This window comes from Melanerpes formicivorus, unplaced genomic scaffold, assembly GCF_026170545.1.
Source record: "Melanerpes formicivorus ecotype bairdi unplaced genomic scaffold, bMelFor1.0.p_v2 SCAF_40, whole genome shotgun sequence".
In the NCBI taxonomy this organism is placed as follows: domain Eukaryota; kingdom Metazoa; phylum Chordata; class Aves; order Piciformes; family Picidae; genus Melanerpes; species Melanerpes formicivorus.
This window is the reverse complement of record NW_027142392.1, coordinates 4498671-4512661: the sequence shown is the minus strand read 5'-3', so window position 1 is coordinate 4512661 and position 13991 is coordinate 4498671. Positions and strand designations below refer to the sequence as shown.

The 13991-nt window shown below is 44.5% G+C and overlaps 1 protein-coding gene across 2 annotated transcripts in view; it reads left to right on the top strand.

The window, feature by feature from the left end:
• The first annotated feature begins 1146 nt into the window (after positions 1-1146).
• TBC1D31 (TBC1 domain family member 31) overlaps positions 1147-13991 on the top strand; it is a 29377-nt gene continuing 16532 nt past the window's right edge. Inside the window, exons 1-7 of one of the 2 annotated variants that reach the window (XM_068158618.1) lie at positions 1147-1229; positions 3638-3784; positions 5022-5137; positions 7745-7923; positions 11964-12115; positions 12571-12730; positions 12963-13163. In XM_068158618.1, the coding sequence (XP_068014719.1) occupies positions 1153-1229; positions 3638-3784; positions 5022-5137; positions 7745-7923; positions 11964-12115; positions 12571-12730; positions 12963-13163 (1032 nt within the window). In that variant the 5' untranslated portion in view covers positions 1147-1152. The remainder of the gene's footprint in view (positions 1230-3637; positions 3785-5021; positions 5138-7744; positions 7924-11963; positions 12116-12570; positions 12731-12962; positions 13164-13991) is intronic. The other variant, XM_068158619.1, reaches the window with a different exon arrangement.

The following is a 13991-nucleotide window of genomic DNA, read 5'->3' as shown; positions in this document are numbered from 1 at the left end:
TGCTGGGAAATCCCCCACTGCCCTGGGAAGTTTATTCCAAGGACTGATTGCTCTCACTGTGAAAAATTCTCTTACTGTGTCCAGTAGCAATCTCCTCAGGAGTAACTCATATCCATTACTCCTCATCTTTCTCATGTGACTCCTTGTGAAAAGACATTCTCTCCTTTGTAGCTACCCTCTAAATACTGGAATGTAGTAAGAAGGTCACCCCTGAGTCTTTTTACCTCCAGGCTGAACAAACCCAGTTCTCTCAGCCTTTCCTCATATGGCATCTTCCCAGTCCTTTGATCACCTTTGTGGCCCTTCTCTGGACCCTCTCCCACCTGTCCACATCCTTTTGGCACAGCAGGGACCAAAGCTGAACACAATGTCCCACAAGTGCTGAGTGGGATGATGACTTTTTCATCTCTGCTGGTGATGCCTGACTGATGCAACCCAGCATTCTGATCGCTTTCTTTGCCACTGCTCACTCCTACTGAGTTTCTTGTTCACCAGGACCCCCAGACCCCTTCCACAGAACCACCTCCCAGCTGGGCGGATCCCAGTCTGTGCTGCACTCCTGGATTATGTTTTCCCAAGCACAAGACCATACACTTGTCCTTGTTGAACTTCATAAGGTTCTTTTAGCCCACTGCTCCAGCCAATCCAGGTGTTCTTGCAGGGTGGCTGTCCCTCCCGAAGTGTCCACTTCCTCACTCAGTTCAGTATCATCGGCACACTTCACCAGGGTACACTTGAACCCCTAACCCAGATCACTTACAATGATGTTCAAGAGCATTGCACCCAACCTGAATCCCTGGGGAGCGCCCTTTGTGACAGACGCGTTGCCAGTTTGAGAAGGAGCCATTTACCACCATCCTCCGGGTGCGGCCGGTCACTTTACTAACTCGTCACTGACCGCGCTCTGCTCCCCGATTCCCGCCCCGGGCCCGGCGTGACGCCCGACAGGAAAACTACAACTCCCGGCCGGCGCAGGGGCTGCCGGGCGGTTCAACCTCTCGGCAAGCTGGGGTGGTTGTGTCTGTCTCCTTTCTCTTGCTCTCCATGGGTGAAGGGGGAGCGGGTTGTACCATGTGCGCGGCGTCCCCTGCCGCGGCGGCCGTTGGAGGAGTCCTGAAGGGAGGCGGCGAGCGCGGGAGCGTCAGGCCGAGGATGGAGAGCTGCGACGTGGGCGGCCGCCAGCACGGCCCCATCTGGCACCGCAAGCCCGGCCCGGCGGCACCGCGGGGGTAACGGCCGGGGCAGGGGGCGGCGGGGGACGGCCGGGGCTCTGTGCTGAGCCGGTGGCAGCCGTGGCCGTCCCAAGCGCTGCGCCGCGGAGAAGAGGCCGAGGCAGTGGGCATCCCGAGGGGACGGGGCGGCGTGGGCAGGGCCAGCCAGAGCTCACCTGCCAGCTTCTGCGGGCTGGAGGAGCAGCCCGGGGTTGCCTGGTTAGGTAATGGGAAGAAACGTTGCCACTGAAGGTGCGGCAAGTCCCCAAGGAGGCTGTGAAACCTCCGTGCTCAGAGGTGCTCACAACGTGGCTGGACAGTTATCCCAATGTAGTTTTGAGGGTTTAAACACACTGAACAAAATTACATAAGTGAACTCTCAGAGTTTAATTAAAATGTGAAATACTGCGTAAATGCTCTCTGTCCCAAGCCGAAGAACAGCGGTATGAATGCTGCTTTGCAGTGTCTGCATGGTGTTCCACCTGGGGAATCTGGATGCAGTTCCATCAAATCCCACTCTTACTCTCCTGGGTTGGTTTAGTGGCAAAGAAACTTCTGAAAGGCAGGAAGCGGTGCGGAGGAAATCCTGGAAGACACTGTAACTGTGCTGAGAAACACTTATATTTCAGGGTGTGCTCAGAATTAGAATTGTGGATTCTCATAACGGCATTAAAGACCCTAGCATCTCTAAATTTTAATTATAATTTAAAATAGCATCTTTAAAATGTATTTTTGTGGCCCTTTTATTACAGGTAAGAATGAGCTTAACGGGATCACGTACAAATGCTTTTATCTCTAGCCTGTGCCAGAGCTGCATGGCCCTTCCTTGTCTTCCAGTCACAGAATGTTAGAGGTTGGAAGGGGCTTCCAGAGGTCACCAAGTCGAACCCCCATGCCAAAGCAGGATCACCTAGGGCAGACGGTTCAGGAGTGCATCCAGGAGGGTTTTGAAAGTCTCCAGAGAAGGGCACTCCACAACCTCTCTAGGCAGCCTGTTCCAGTGCTCTGACACCCTCACCATACAGCAGTGTCTCCTAGTATTGAGGTGGAACCTCCTGTGTTCTGGTTTGTACCTGTGGTTTCTTGTCCCATCACTGGGCACCACTGAAAAGAGCTTGGCACCTTCATCTTGCCACCCACCCCCTAGATACTTGTTGATAAGATCCCCTCTCAGCCTTCTCCAGACTAAACAGCCCCAGGTCTCTCAGTCTTCATAGGAGAGATGGATGTTCAAGTCTTCCTTGTAGCTCTCTGTTGGACTCTCTCCAACAGATCCTGTCTGTCTTTAATTGGGGAGCCCAAAACTGGACACAGTACTCCAGGTGTGGTCTCACCAGGGCAGAGTAGACAGAGGAGAACCTCCCTAGACCTGATGGACTCATACTTTTGTAACATACACTGACAACTGCATGCAAGTGTGGGGTTGCATATTCTGCTGTCTCAGAAACTGGTGTCTTGAGTAGCTATCAGCATGTTATATAGCCGTGATCACAATACTCTGCAAGTGCCCTGAAGTCTTTAATCAGCCTAGCAATATCCTGTCCAGTTTTAGATGTGACTCTGAATTTACATCTGAATGGTGGTAAAACATAATTGATTTGCTCTGTGTGCTCCAGTGCGTAACACATTCCTGTATTACCTGCCCTATGTAGTCCTGTTTTGCAGGGGTTAATGATCTCTGGAGGTCCCTTCCAACCCCTAGCATTCTATGGTTCTATGATTCAGTGTCAGCCAAAATGTCCAGGAGTAGCAGATTCCTCCAAGCTTGATGTCCTCCCTCCTGGAAAAACCTTCCTCTTACAACATAGCCTGCACATGGGCTTGAGTTCTGCATTTGCCTCTAGTTTATGCTCACAGCACAGTACAAAAACAGAATGTGAAGACGCAGTAAATACTGTTCCATGCTGTCTCAGGTGAATAATGGTACAAAGAGCTTCCTTTATGCTTCTGAAGACTGAAAAGAAGCAGTATTAAAAATTATTTCCCTGCACCTCTAATACAAATGGTTCCTTACAGCAATTCATAGCTTCACCATTTTCTAGTGTGTTTCTTAACAGTGATAATGAGGAGCCAAGGTTGCATTCTGAGTGCTGAATTGGGCTTTTAGACTCATTGGTAGATGATGCACCGGCCTACATGTTAGTGTTATGCACTGATAACAAATGAAAATCCACATAAGAGGATTGTGAATGGTGGATTTCCCCTGTCTGCTTCACATTCCCCTGCCTACCTTCAAGCATAGTGAAGGACTGTGTTTTAGTGTATTGGAAATATGTGATGTTTGGGGAAGAAGATTTTTATAGTACAACATGAATGATTAGAATGTTAAAAACCATAAGCTAAGAGCATTTTAATCCTAGGACTTGGGGAAATACATGATAACAAAATTACTCTAAGCATGCTTGTCTTGCTTGGTTTCTTTACAGGGTTATAGTAAACATTATTCATAGTGTCAAAGGATACCACTCAAAGACCATACGTTTTCTGAATGTGGCTTTTGACAGTTCTGGAGATTCTCTGCTTGCTGGAGACCACCAAGGGAATATATATGTTTTTGACTTGAGTGGAAACAGGTAAGAATATTTTTATCAAGACTTTTCAATTGTCTTGACATCTGTAATATTCAGAGGTATGGAACTTGCCTGGACAGCATGCCTCAGGGCTGCTTTTAACCCTCAGTTTTCCATGAGTGTGGAAAGAGAGAGTGGCTCACTCAGAGCTGAAACTACAAGCCAGTATCTCATACAGGCTCCTTAAATACTAGTTTATTAGGTTAGCTGTTCCCAAAGATCAGAAGTTTGTAGCTGTAAACTGAACAGACAGCAATTTAACAGAAACCATAGTATCAGTCAGGGTTGGAAGGCACCACAAGGATCATCTAGTTCCAACCCCCCTGCCATGGGCAGGGACACCCCACACTAGATCAGCCTGGCCAGAGCCTCATCCAGCCTGGTCTTAAATACCTCCAGGGATGGGGCCTCGACCACCTCCCTGGACAACCCATTCCAGGGTTTCACCACTCTCATGGTGAAGAACTTCCTCCTCATGTCCAGCCTGAATCTCCCCACCTCCAGCTTCATTCCATTCCATACCTGACATCCTGAGAAGTCCCTCCCCAGCCTTCCTGTAAGCCCCCTTCAGATACTGGAAGGCCACAATGAGGTCACCTCGGAGTCTTCTCTTCTCCAGACTGAACAGCCCCAACTCCTTCAGTCTGTCCTCATAGGAGAGGTGCTCCAGCCCTCTGATCATCCTCGTGGCCCTTCTCTGGACATGTTCCAGCACCTCCACATCCCTCTTGTAATAGGGGCTCCAGAACTGGATGCAGTACTCCAGGTGGGGTCTCACCAGAGCTGATTAGAGGGGGAGAATCACCTCCCTTGACGTGCTGGCCACACTTCTCCTGATGCAGCCCAGGATCTGATTGGCTTTGCGGGCTGCAAGTGCACACTGAGAGCTCATGGTGAGCTTTTTGTCCACCAGCACCCCCAAGTCTCTCTCCTCAGGGCTGCTTTCCAGCCAGTCACTGCCCCCTGATATATTGGTTGGTTATTCCTTGGACAGTACCAATCAATTAATATGAGCTATGTATTACAATAAGCTAGAGCTGCTATTGTCCCTTGCAGAGATGCATTCATCTTTTTACTCTACCGAGTCTTAAAACATTAGCACTCAGATATGTTATAATCAGCTGTCATTTATTTGCTCCCTTCTACTGAGTTATTTTTCTTCTCTCAGTGAAATATGTTGAAAGTGGTTTAAGTTGTTACTTGACATGGTGAACCAAGGAGAATGTGTGCTTTCAAATAGGTTTTACCTTGTTCAGCGCACCACGCAGCCTTGCACGGCTTTGGCATTTAATCTTCGCAGAAGGACAGAATTCCTTGTGGCTTTGGCAGATTGTTCCATTAAGTGCTTTGATACAGGTAAGGAGAAATTGAGAGGCTTACTTTCTGGATTGCTATGAAAACCTATATAACTTTACTTTTAACTTTCTGGGTTTGGTTTGTTTGGGTTTTTTTAATGGAAATCTTCCAGTTCTGGGCCCCTCAGTTTAGGAAGGGTGTTGAGATGCTGGAATGTGTCCAGAGAAGGGCAACAAAGCTGGGAAGGGATCTGGAGCACAAGCCCTTTGAGGAGAGGCTGAGAGAGCTGGGGTTGCTTAGCCTGGAGAAGAGAATGCTCAGGGGAAACCTTATTGCTGTCTACAACTACCTGAAGGGAGGTTGTAGACAGGTGGGGGTTGGTCTCTTCTCCCAGGCAACCAGCACCAGAACAAGAGGACACAGTCTCAAGCTGCACCAGGGGAGGTTTAGGCTGGATGTTAGGAAGAAGTTCTTCATAGAAAGAGTGATTTGCCATTGGAATGGTCTGCCCAGGGAGGTGGTGGAGTCACCTTCACTGGGAGTGTTTAAAAAGAGACTGGATGAGGTGCTTGGTGCCCTGGTTTAGTCGATTAGTTGGTGTTAGGTGATGGGTTGGACTTGATGATCTCGAAGGTCTTTTCCAACCCAGTCTAGTTCTAGTTCTAGTTCTGTTCTATTCTATTCTATTCTATTCTATTCTATTCTATTCTATTCTATTCTATTCTATTCCATTCCATTCCATTCCATTCCATTCCATTCCATTCCATTCCAATTTCATGCCATCTGTCCATAAGAGTTTGTGCCTATGTGGGTTATAGTCCTGTGAGTAAATGAAACTTGGCTTTGTCAAAGTTTCTTGCCCCCACTAAGTCATGCAGGCTTCTGTTTAACTGAAGTCTGGCACAGGATCACAATTATGTGTGTTACCTTTTTTGGAAGCAATTCTTTGTATGTTTGCTTAGAGTGAGGTGCTCTATGTAAAATCAAACTAAAATTAGTTCACAGAGTGTTGGCTTGCAGCTGAACCAGTTATTAACTGTTTATAGTGAAATATTGAATGGGCTGCCCAGGGAGGTGGTGGAGTCACCGTCCCTGGAGGTGTTCAAAAAGGGATTGGACGTGACACTTGAAGCCATGGTCTAGTAGTCAGGAGGTGTTGGGTGACAGGTTGGACCTGATGATCTTTGAGATCTTTTCCAACCTTACTGATTCTATTATTTGAGCAAAGTGCCACTATACACTAAAAGAATTGTCAATACTTCTGATCATGCAAGTAACTTTTTATCCTTGTTCCAAAGTGATATTGAAAATTGACTTCACAGGCCACCTGTGTGTCTCTGCCTTGATTAGAAGTTAAATGGTGAGAGGCATTGGCAGCTCATTCTTCATGAATTAACCTTAACCTATCAAAAAGTGCAGCTGTGATGTTTCATGTCATCTGGATTTAAATATCTTTTTTTTTTAGCCATAGGAGTCACTCACCTGCAGTTTTAGGGTTTGGTATTACTTATTAGTGATGCTTTTAATGGAACACACTCTTTTCCAAAATGGAGGAGGAGTCTAAAATCCTCTATGCTTTTCCTTCTCCTTGCAACCAAAGTAAGACCAAACAGATTTTGGATGCACTTGGCAAAATCTTCATTACCCTGTTGAGTCTTTCATGTTTATATGGTGCTCTTTCCAGGTGCCAAACCATAGTGAAGAATGTTGTAAAATATAAATGTCATTCACATAAGTCAGTATTGGATGAACTAGCCTTAGAGGTTTATTAGGTAATGTTCCATCCCCTTCTTTAGAAGCCCTACTCTGTAATTCCATGTCATCCTCCCAAGTGACAACAGCTTTTGCACTCAGTTGTCCGTAAGCCCAGCAGAAATTCTGACTGTCAGGCTTTACAAGGTGCTTTATAGCCATCTCCCATATTTGATGCCACAGCAGTAGGTCAGCTGGAGCCACCCCATGGGCTTGCCAGGCAAACTACCCAAGGTAAATAGCATAATTGCCACAAATACAGTTTGGTTACTGAGGGCTTAGTGGTCATGCAGTCATAAGGGAGACAGTGTAGTCAGAGGAACAATTTCTTTGGTATGCAGTGCACAGCATAAAAATGTTTTGGACTCTAAAAAAATTAATAAGGTGTGCTTTCTGACTGTGCCTTTCTACAGTCATAGCCTGCTGTCACTCAACCTTTCTTCCTTGCACCTGTAAATAGCTGCATAGCCATTCATAGATACTGTCTGCAAGTAAAAACAAGTGGAGAGTTCTAACTGGAACATTTAGTCTCAACTTGTAGAGATTGCTGCAGATGTTCACATTGGTTAATTAGCCTGTGAGGTGTGCTGAACTTAATTTATCACAATGTTCCTGACTTTTGAAGATTAATTCTTAGGCTAAATTAAGCAAGTCTCTGCAGGTTGACTTTCTGTGTAGAGCCAAGAAAACCCTAAGAAATTTGTTAACTTGGAGATGAGGAGATGGTTATGGTATGATCACTATGTGAAGGCTGCTACCTTTGTTTCATGTTTGTTGGGTTGTGATGATAAATGCTATACTAGGTAGGCTTAGAAGTCTCTTTCACAGCATACTGTTAGCAAAAACGAGTAAAGTGGTGGTTGTTTCACTGAATGGCTTTCGTATCCTTTTCAATCTTTGCATCATCTTCTGCAGAAACCAAGGAGCTAGTTAGTTGGATGAGGGGACATGATTCTTCAGTGTCATCCATCTCTGTCCATGGCTCAGGCAGGTATGCCATCACTACATCTGCTGATACAGCACAGCTGTGGGACTTGGACACCTTTCAAAGAAAAAGGAAGCTGAATGTTCGTCAGTCCGTGGGCATACAGAAGGTGAGTAAAGAGCAGTTAGTGAAGGGTGAGCAAGCATACCTCAGCAGGAGTAGCACTGCATCTTCAAATCACAGTATTTGAAAGTGTGTTTTAAATTACAGCTGAATCTTTTTGTTCTTTGCACATACCTCCTTAACTGTCGTCCTTTCACATCACCCAGGCCACTGGAATCATGGCTCAGTAGTCGCACAGGGCTGCTGGAAACCTTTTTAGGAGTTTTCATCTTTAGGGATAGAATAGAATAGAATAGAATAGAATAGAATAGAATAGAATAGAATAGAATAGAATAGAATAGAATAGAATAGAATAGAATAGAATAGACCAGACCAGACCAGACCAGACCAGACCAGACCAGACCAGACCAGGTTGGAAGAGACCTTTAAGATCACCGCGTCCAACCTATCAACCAATCCAACACCATCTAAACAGCTAACCCATGGCACCAAGCACCCCATCAAGTCTCCTCCTGAACACCTCCAATGATGGTGACTCCACCACCTCCCCAGGCAGCCCATTCCAGTGAGCAATCACTCTCTCTGTATAGAACTTCTTCCTAACATCCAACTTAAACCTCCCCTGGCACAGCCTGAGACTGTGTCCTCTTGTTCTGGTGCTGGCTGCCTGGGAGAAGAGACCAACATCCACCTGTCTACAACCTCCCTTCAGGTAGTTGTAGAGAGTGATAAGGTCACCCCTGAGTCTCCTCTTCTCCAGGCTGAGCAACCCCAGCTCCCTCAGTCTTTCCTCATAGGGCTTGTGTTCCAAACCCCTCACCAACTTCATTGCCCTTCTCTGGACTCATTCCAGCAAGTCAGCATCCTTCCTAAACTGAGGGGCCCAGAACTGAACACAGGACTCGATGCTCAAATCTTGGTTGGATATGACCTTGACTAACCAAATCTTTCCCAGAAGTTAGAGCTGGCTTCTAGACTGACCCTCATTTGACCTGAAGGTGGGGTCAGAGGACCCCTGGAGATCAATTCCAATGTGAATGATGCTGAGGTTTAGGGTGTTGTTAGAAAAACAGTTTTGTTGTCATAATGGTAGCTTCAGACAGTCACCACCTAGCCTGTTCAGCTGCCTATTCCAGTGCTCCTTCTATATGCTGAGAAGTAACTCAGCAAAACAAAACTGCTGCTTTTCAGCCTAGTGGTTTCTTTGCTCTGGTTTGCTGCATAGACACTGATAGTGGAGCAGCACAGGGGATGAGAAGGATGATGTTTGTGTCAGGGAGTGGTTTAACCAGGTGCTGCATGGTTTGAAACAGGTCTGCCTGCGCCACCAAATGTCACATTTTGGCATAAGTACTACAGAATTATACTGATGCAGTGCCTGGGCATAGCTTGCACACGTGCTGCCCTGCAGTGAATAGGCTCACAAACACCACTTCCATCTGAAGTTTTCACCAGGCTGGTCACTAAAAAGCCATGCTGACTTTGCAGAGGACAAGGCTACTCATCTGGGTGTCTTCACCACGTTCTAGGTCAGGAAGAATTTTTGTCAGCTTGAAATAGTCACCTACCAATTACTGTGGAAGATGATGCATAAATGTTTGCTTGTTATATTAAAACTGTTGTGTAGTGCATGTCACTAAAATAATGATCATGTTCTCCTTCCAGAGATGGCTGCATTTCTTTAGTGAACAAGATTTTTCATCTTCTCAGTGGCTTCCTTTGTGTAGACTATGTGTTAAGGGCTTCTTAATAAATGGAATTTGGTAGGATCAGGATATTACACTATGGAAGCAACCTCTAAATCAAAGAGTAGTGACTATGATTGAATGAATAAATCACTGTTTGGAAACCAAGCACCTGCACTTTTGGTTTGGCTCTGCCATTTCTGGTAGGACCTTGTACAAATAATCAAATTCATCTGGACTTTATTTTCCTGTCTTTAGAACAGAGAAAATGATCCTTACTTTCATGCCACAATTTAAGATGTACAGAAAAGTGAGATAAGTGCTTTATTAAACCACAGCCCTGACATTCACTGTCTAAAGTTGGATTCTTGCTTGCTGTCTGAGCCATTGTAGTAGTGTTACACCAGTCTCTGTGGTGTACTTTTTGTGCCTCTTTACTTAAGCCCAGTTGCACTCCAACATCCATACATACATGGTATGGAGCAAAGCTAGTTTAAAAAGACAGACTGAGCTGCACACTGTAAGAATAGCAGATGAAAAACAAAAAGAGAAGAGCTAAGAGAAGACACCTATAATGACTGTTTTCAAAGCAGCCCTGCTTATTCAGCTGCTGCTTGTGATAATTGTGGTATTTTTCTAGGGCAAAGCAGAAAATGAGGAACTGTTCATTACCCCAATTTACTAGAATTTATACTTCATCCATCTGCATGATAGGCATCTGCTATTCATTGTCTAGATTTCCTCAGGGTTCCTGAATGAGGAAGAGCAGCACAGTCAGTCTGAATATAAATGACTTTGGTAGATGAGGTGACACTTTCCCTACAGGTAACTTTTGCTCACTATCAAGTGATTGAATTAGCTTGAACGTCCAACTTTCAGTCACTAGCATTCAGCAAGATGAATCCCATCCCATGTATCCAGATTTACAGATTTTTCAAGGCCCCAAGAGACCTTTCAGAACAAAACTCTGAACTCTGTAACACTGACTATTAATCTCAGCCAGGGAGTATTTCAGGTAGTCCCTCCAGTGTTCAGATACTAGTAGACATTTTAAGTTTAACCTTCAAAGTGATAGGTGCAGGCAATTTGCTGAACCTGCATGTGATCTAAACCAGTAATTTATCATCAAGCAAGGATGCATCTAAAGACATCCAAAAATGTAAACAATCCAAGGTTTTATTCATATTGAGAAAGATTACAAATAAACTGTGTCCAGTTCTGGAGCCCCTATTACAAGAGGGATGTGGAGGTGCTGGAAGGTGTCCAGAGAAGGGCCACGAGGATGATCAGAGGGCTGGAGCACCTCTCCTATGAGGACAGACTGAAGGAGTTGGGGCTGTTCAGTCTGCAGAAGAGAAGGCTCCCAGGTGACCTAATTGTGGCCTTCCACTATCTGAAGGGGGCCTACAAGAAGGCTGGGGAGGGACTTCTCAGGATCTCAGGTAGTGATAGGACTAGGGGGAATGGAATGAAGCTGGAGGTGGGGAGATTCAGGCTAGATGTGAGGAGGAGGTTCTTCCCCATGAGAGTGGTGAAGCCCTGGAATGTGTTGTCCAGGGAGGTGGTCGAGGCCCTGTCCCTGGAGGTGTTTAAGCCCAGGCTGGATGAGGCTCTGGCCAGGCTGATCTAGTGTGGGGTGTCCCTGCCCATGGCAGAGGGGTTGGAACTAGATGATCCTTGTGGTCCCTTCCAACCCTGAATGATACTATGATACTATGATACTATGATAATAAACATGCTCAGAAAAATTGAACAAAAAAAAACACATTTACAAGCTTTTGGGTTTTATCTTCATTTATCCTCACAATAAAATCTGCATTTCATAGCTGGAGAATACATTGCTAGACTTTATATTTACCTGTAATAGTTCTACATAAAAATACAGAGTTTAAGCCTGAAGAGGAATGCTCTCTAGCCTGCCTTTGGAGGCTCTTGGTACTGTTTGAATGCTGGAGTTAGTCTTTAGAAGATGCAACAAGGAGTTGCTGAATGAGCAGTTCTACCCGTGTCTTCCATCCCCTCCTCCTCCTGGGTTCATGTCCTCACAGGGTATGTCATGTCCTCTCTGACACACACCAGAAACCTTCACAAGATGGTTTAACAGTCATAAAAATAACACAGATAAAGAATTGTGTCAATTCAGTAAGGCAGAGCAGCTTAGCAAAGAGTACAAGTTCTGAACCAGCACAAGGGGGAGATAGCTTGCCTGGGCTGTAACAGGAAGGAGTCCTGCTGCTTGTGGGATCTAAGCCTTGCAGTGCAGCTGCATTACATAGTTACAGTAATAGCTATGCTGTCATGGTTTCTCGCTGTGTTTTATTTTGCCATGCACTTTGGCCCAATTTAAAGGCTACTTCCTTGACAACACAGTCCATTATTTTTCTTCTCCATGTTCTTTCAGGTTTTTTTTCTTCCATTGAGTAACACCATCATCAGCTGTTTCAAAGATAATTCTGTTTTTGCATGGGAATTTGATACACTTCACTGTAAATACCAGTTGCCAACTCCTGTAGAAGGTTCTGTATTACTTTATAAAGTCTTTGCAGTTACCAGGTAAATTGATTTTTTTAAACATTCTGAAGGCAGACCACAAAATCTCTAGCTTTAAAGCAGGTTTTCTTTCCTTACTTGCAATGTATTACGGAAGTACTGAGCTGTATACTATGATAAGCCTTTGAACTCTGTTGTGACTGATACTTTCAGCAAGGATCAATTGCAGGACTTATTACAGTTCCATAGCAGTTGAAATAAAGTAAGTTGGTTTTTTAATGACCACTAAAATAAGTTTAGAAATATCCTTTACAGAAGCAAATGTTGTTATCTAGAAGCTATTTTGTTCTTTCAGGAGAGTGCAACAGGAATGATGGCAGAATCAAAAGTTATTAGAGGGCATAGAAGGAAATGTATCATCTCTTTTTAGCTAATAATAACTTCAGGTTTCTTCCAACCTTAGTGATACTGTGAAATTATAGTATTCTGATGGAAACTTTACCTCCTCTGTGATCCAGAGATGGCAGGATTTTTGTAGCTGGTGGAAAATCAAATCATCTTCACTTATGGTGTTTAGAATCAAAGCAGCTGATAAGAATAATCCAGATGCCTGCAAAAGTACGAGCTGTCCGCCATCTGGAATTCCTCCCTGACAGCTTTGATGGAGGCTCCAATCAGGTCAGGTTTTTTTTTTACAAAGCTTAAGACTGGAGTGTTTGCTTGGTTGATTCAACACATATGCTTGAAGGCTCTTGTGGGACACTGGGGATATGGGCCCATTCCACTCCAAAGGAATGTTGTCATGCTAAATGTTTGCCTAATTGCTCTTTTAGCATGTCATTGCTGAATCGGGTATTCCTCTTTGCTTGACACTGACACTAGTGACTGATGCATCCTTTTTAACTCACAGGTCCTTGGAGTGTTAAGTCAAGATAACATCATGAGATTTATCAACATAGAAACGTGCAAATTCCTTTTTGACATTGGTGGCCATGAAGAGGGAATTAGTACAGCAGCAGTTAGCCCCAACGGACGCTATATTGCATCCGTAATGGAAAATGGTAGCCTGAATTTATACAGTGTCCAAGCTTTGACTCAAGAAGGAAATAAGGTAGAGTATTTTACACTTCCTAAACCTGCAGCAAATCCCATTCAAGTTGATACTTGTCTACATAACTTTTGTGTCAGCAGTGGTTTGCAGACCTGTGTTGGTGTGCCGTGTTTAACGTTATTAGTAAAGAAGAAGTGCTTTATAAAGTTCCCTTCATAGTTACTCCAGCCTGTCAGATAGTATGGTGGGGATTAAGTATATTTATCACTCTGTTTCTGGTGCTGGGAGGAGGGGGAGATAATAAATATTTCTTTTATATCAATATCTGTAGGCCAACTTATATTTTTAAGGAAGTTTTGGGGGAGATGGAAAGAGCATCATTTTGCTGCTTCTGTCCTGTTTCCTACAGGAAATGTTTTGCAACTGATGGTCTCTTAAACTGCAGGGATGAATGATGGTTTTGTAATTGTGATTTTATTCATCTTGCTGTGTTACTGGGTGCCAGCATCCATCATTATGGCACAATCACACTCCTAATCCTTCCTAAACAACAAACATTCTAAATACTGGTTCTTATTTTATTAATTTATTAATGGGACTCAGTTTCTAAATCCAGAATTCCATGCATCTTTAATCACCATGTCTTTGAAGTAAGCAGCAACCAGCTTCAGATAATGAGGGAGTTGGAGCTGAGGGAGGATGTGTAAAGGTGTCACACATACATTCCATCTGCACTTTTGCTGCCGGTTTGACTTGAACTGAGTTATCCACTGTGTTACTTGCTTTCCCAATCTCCACTGACTTCATACCTCCCTGACACTGAAGACTAATTAAAGTTTGCAAAGGTCTTTTTGTATTCTTTTAAACTGGTGCTATAGAAATGCAAAA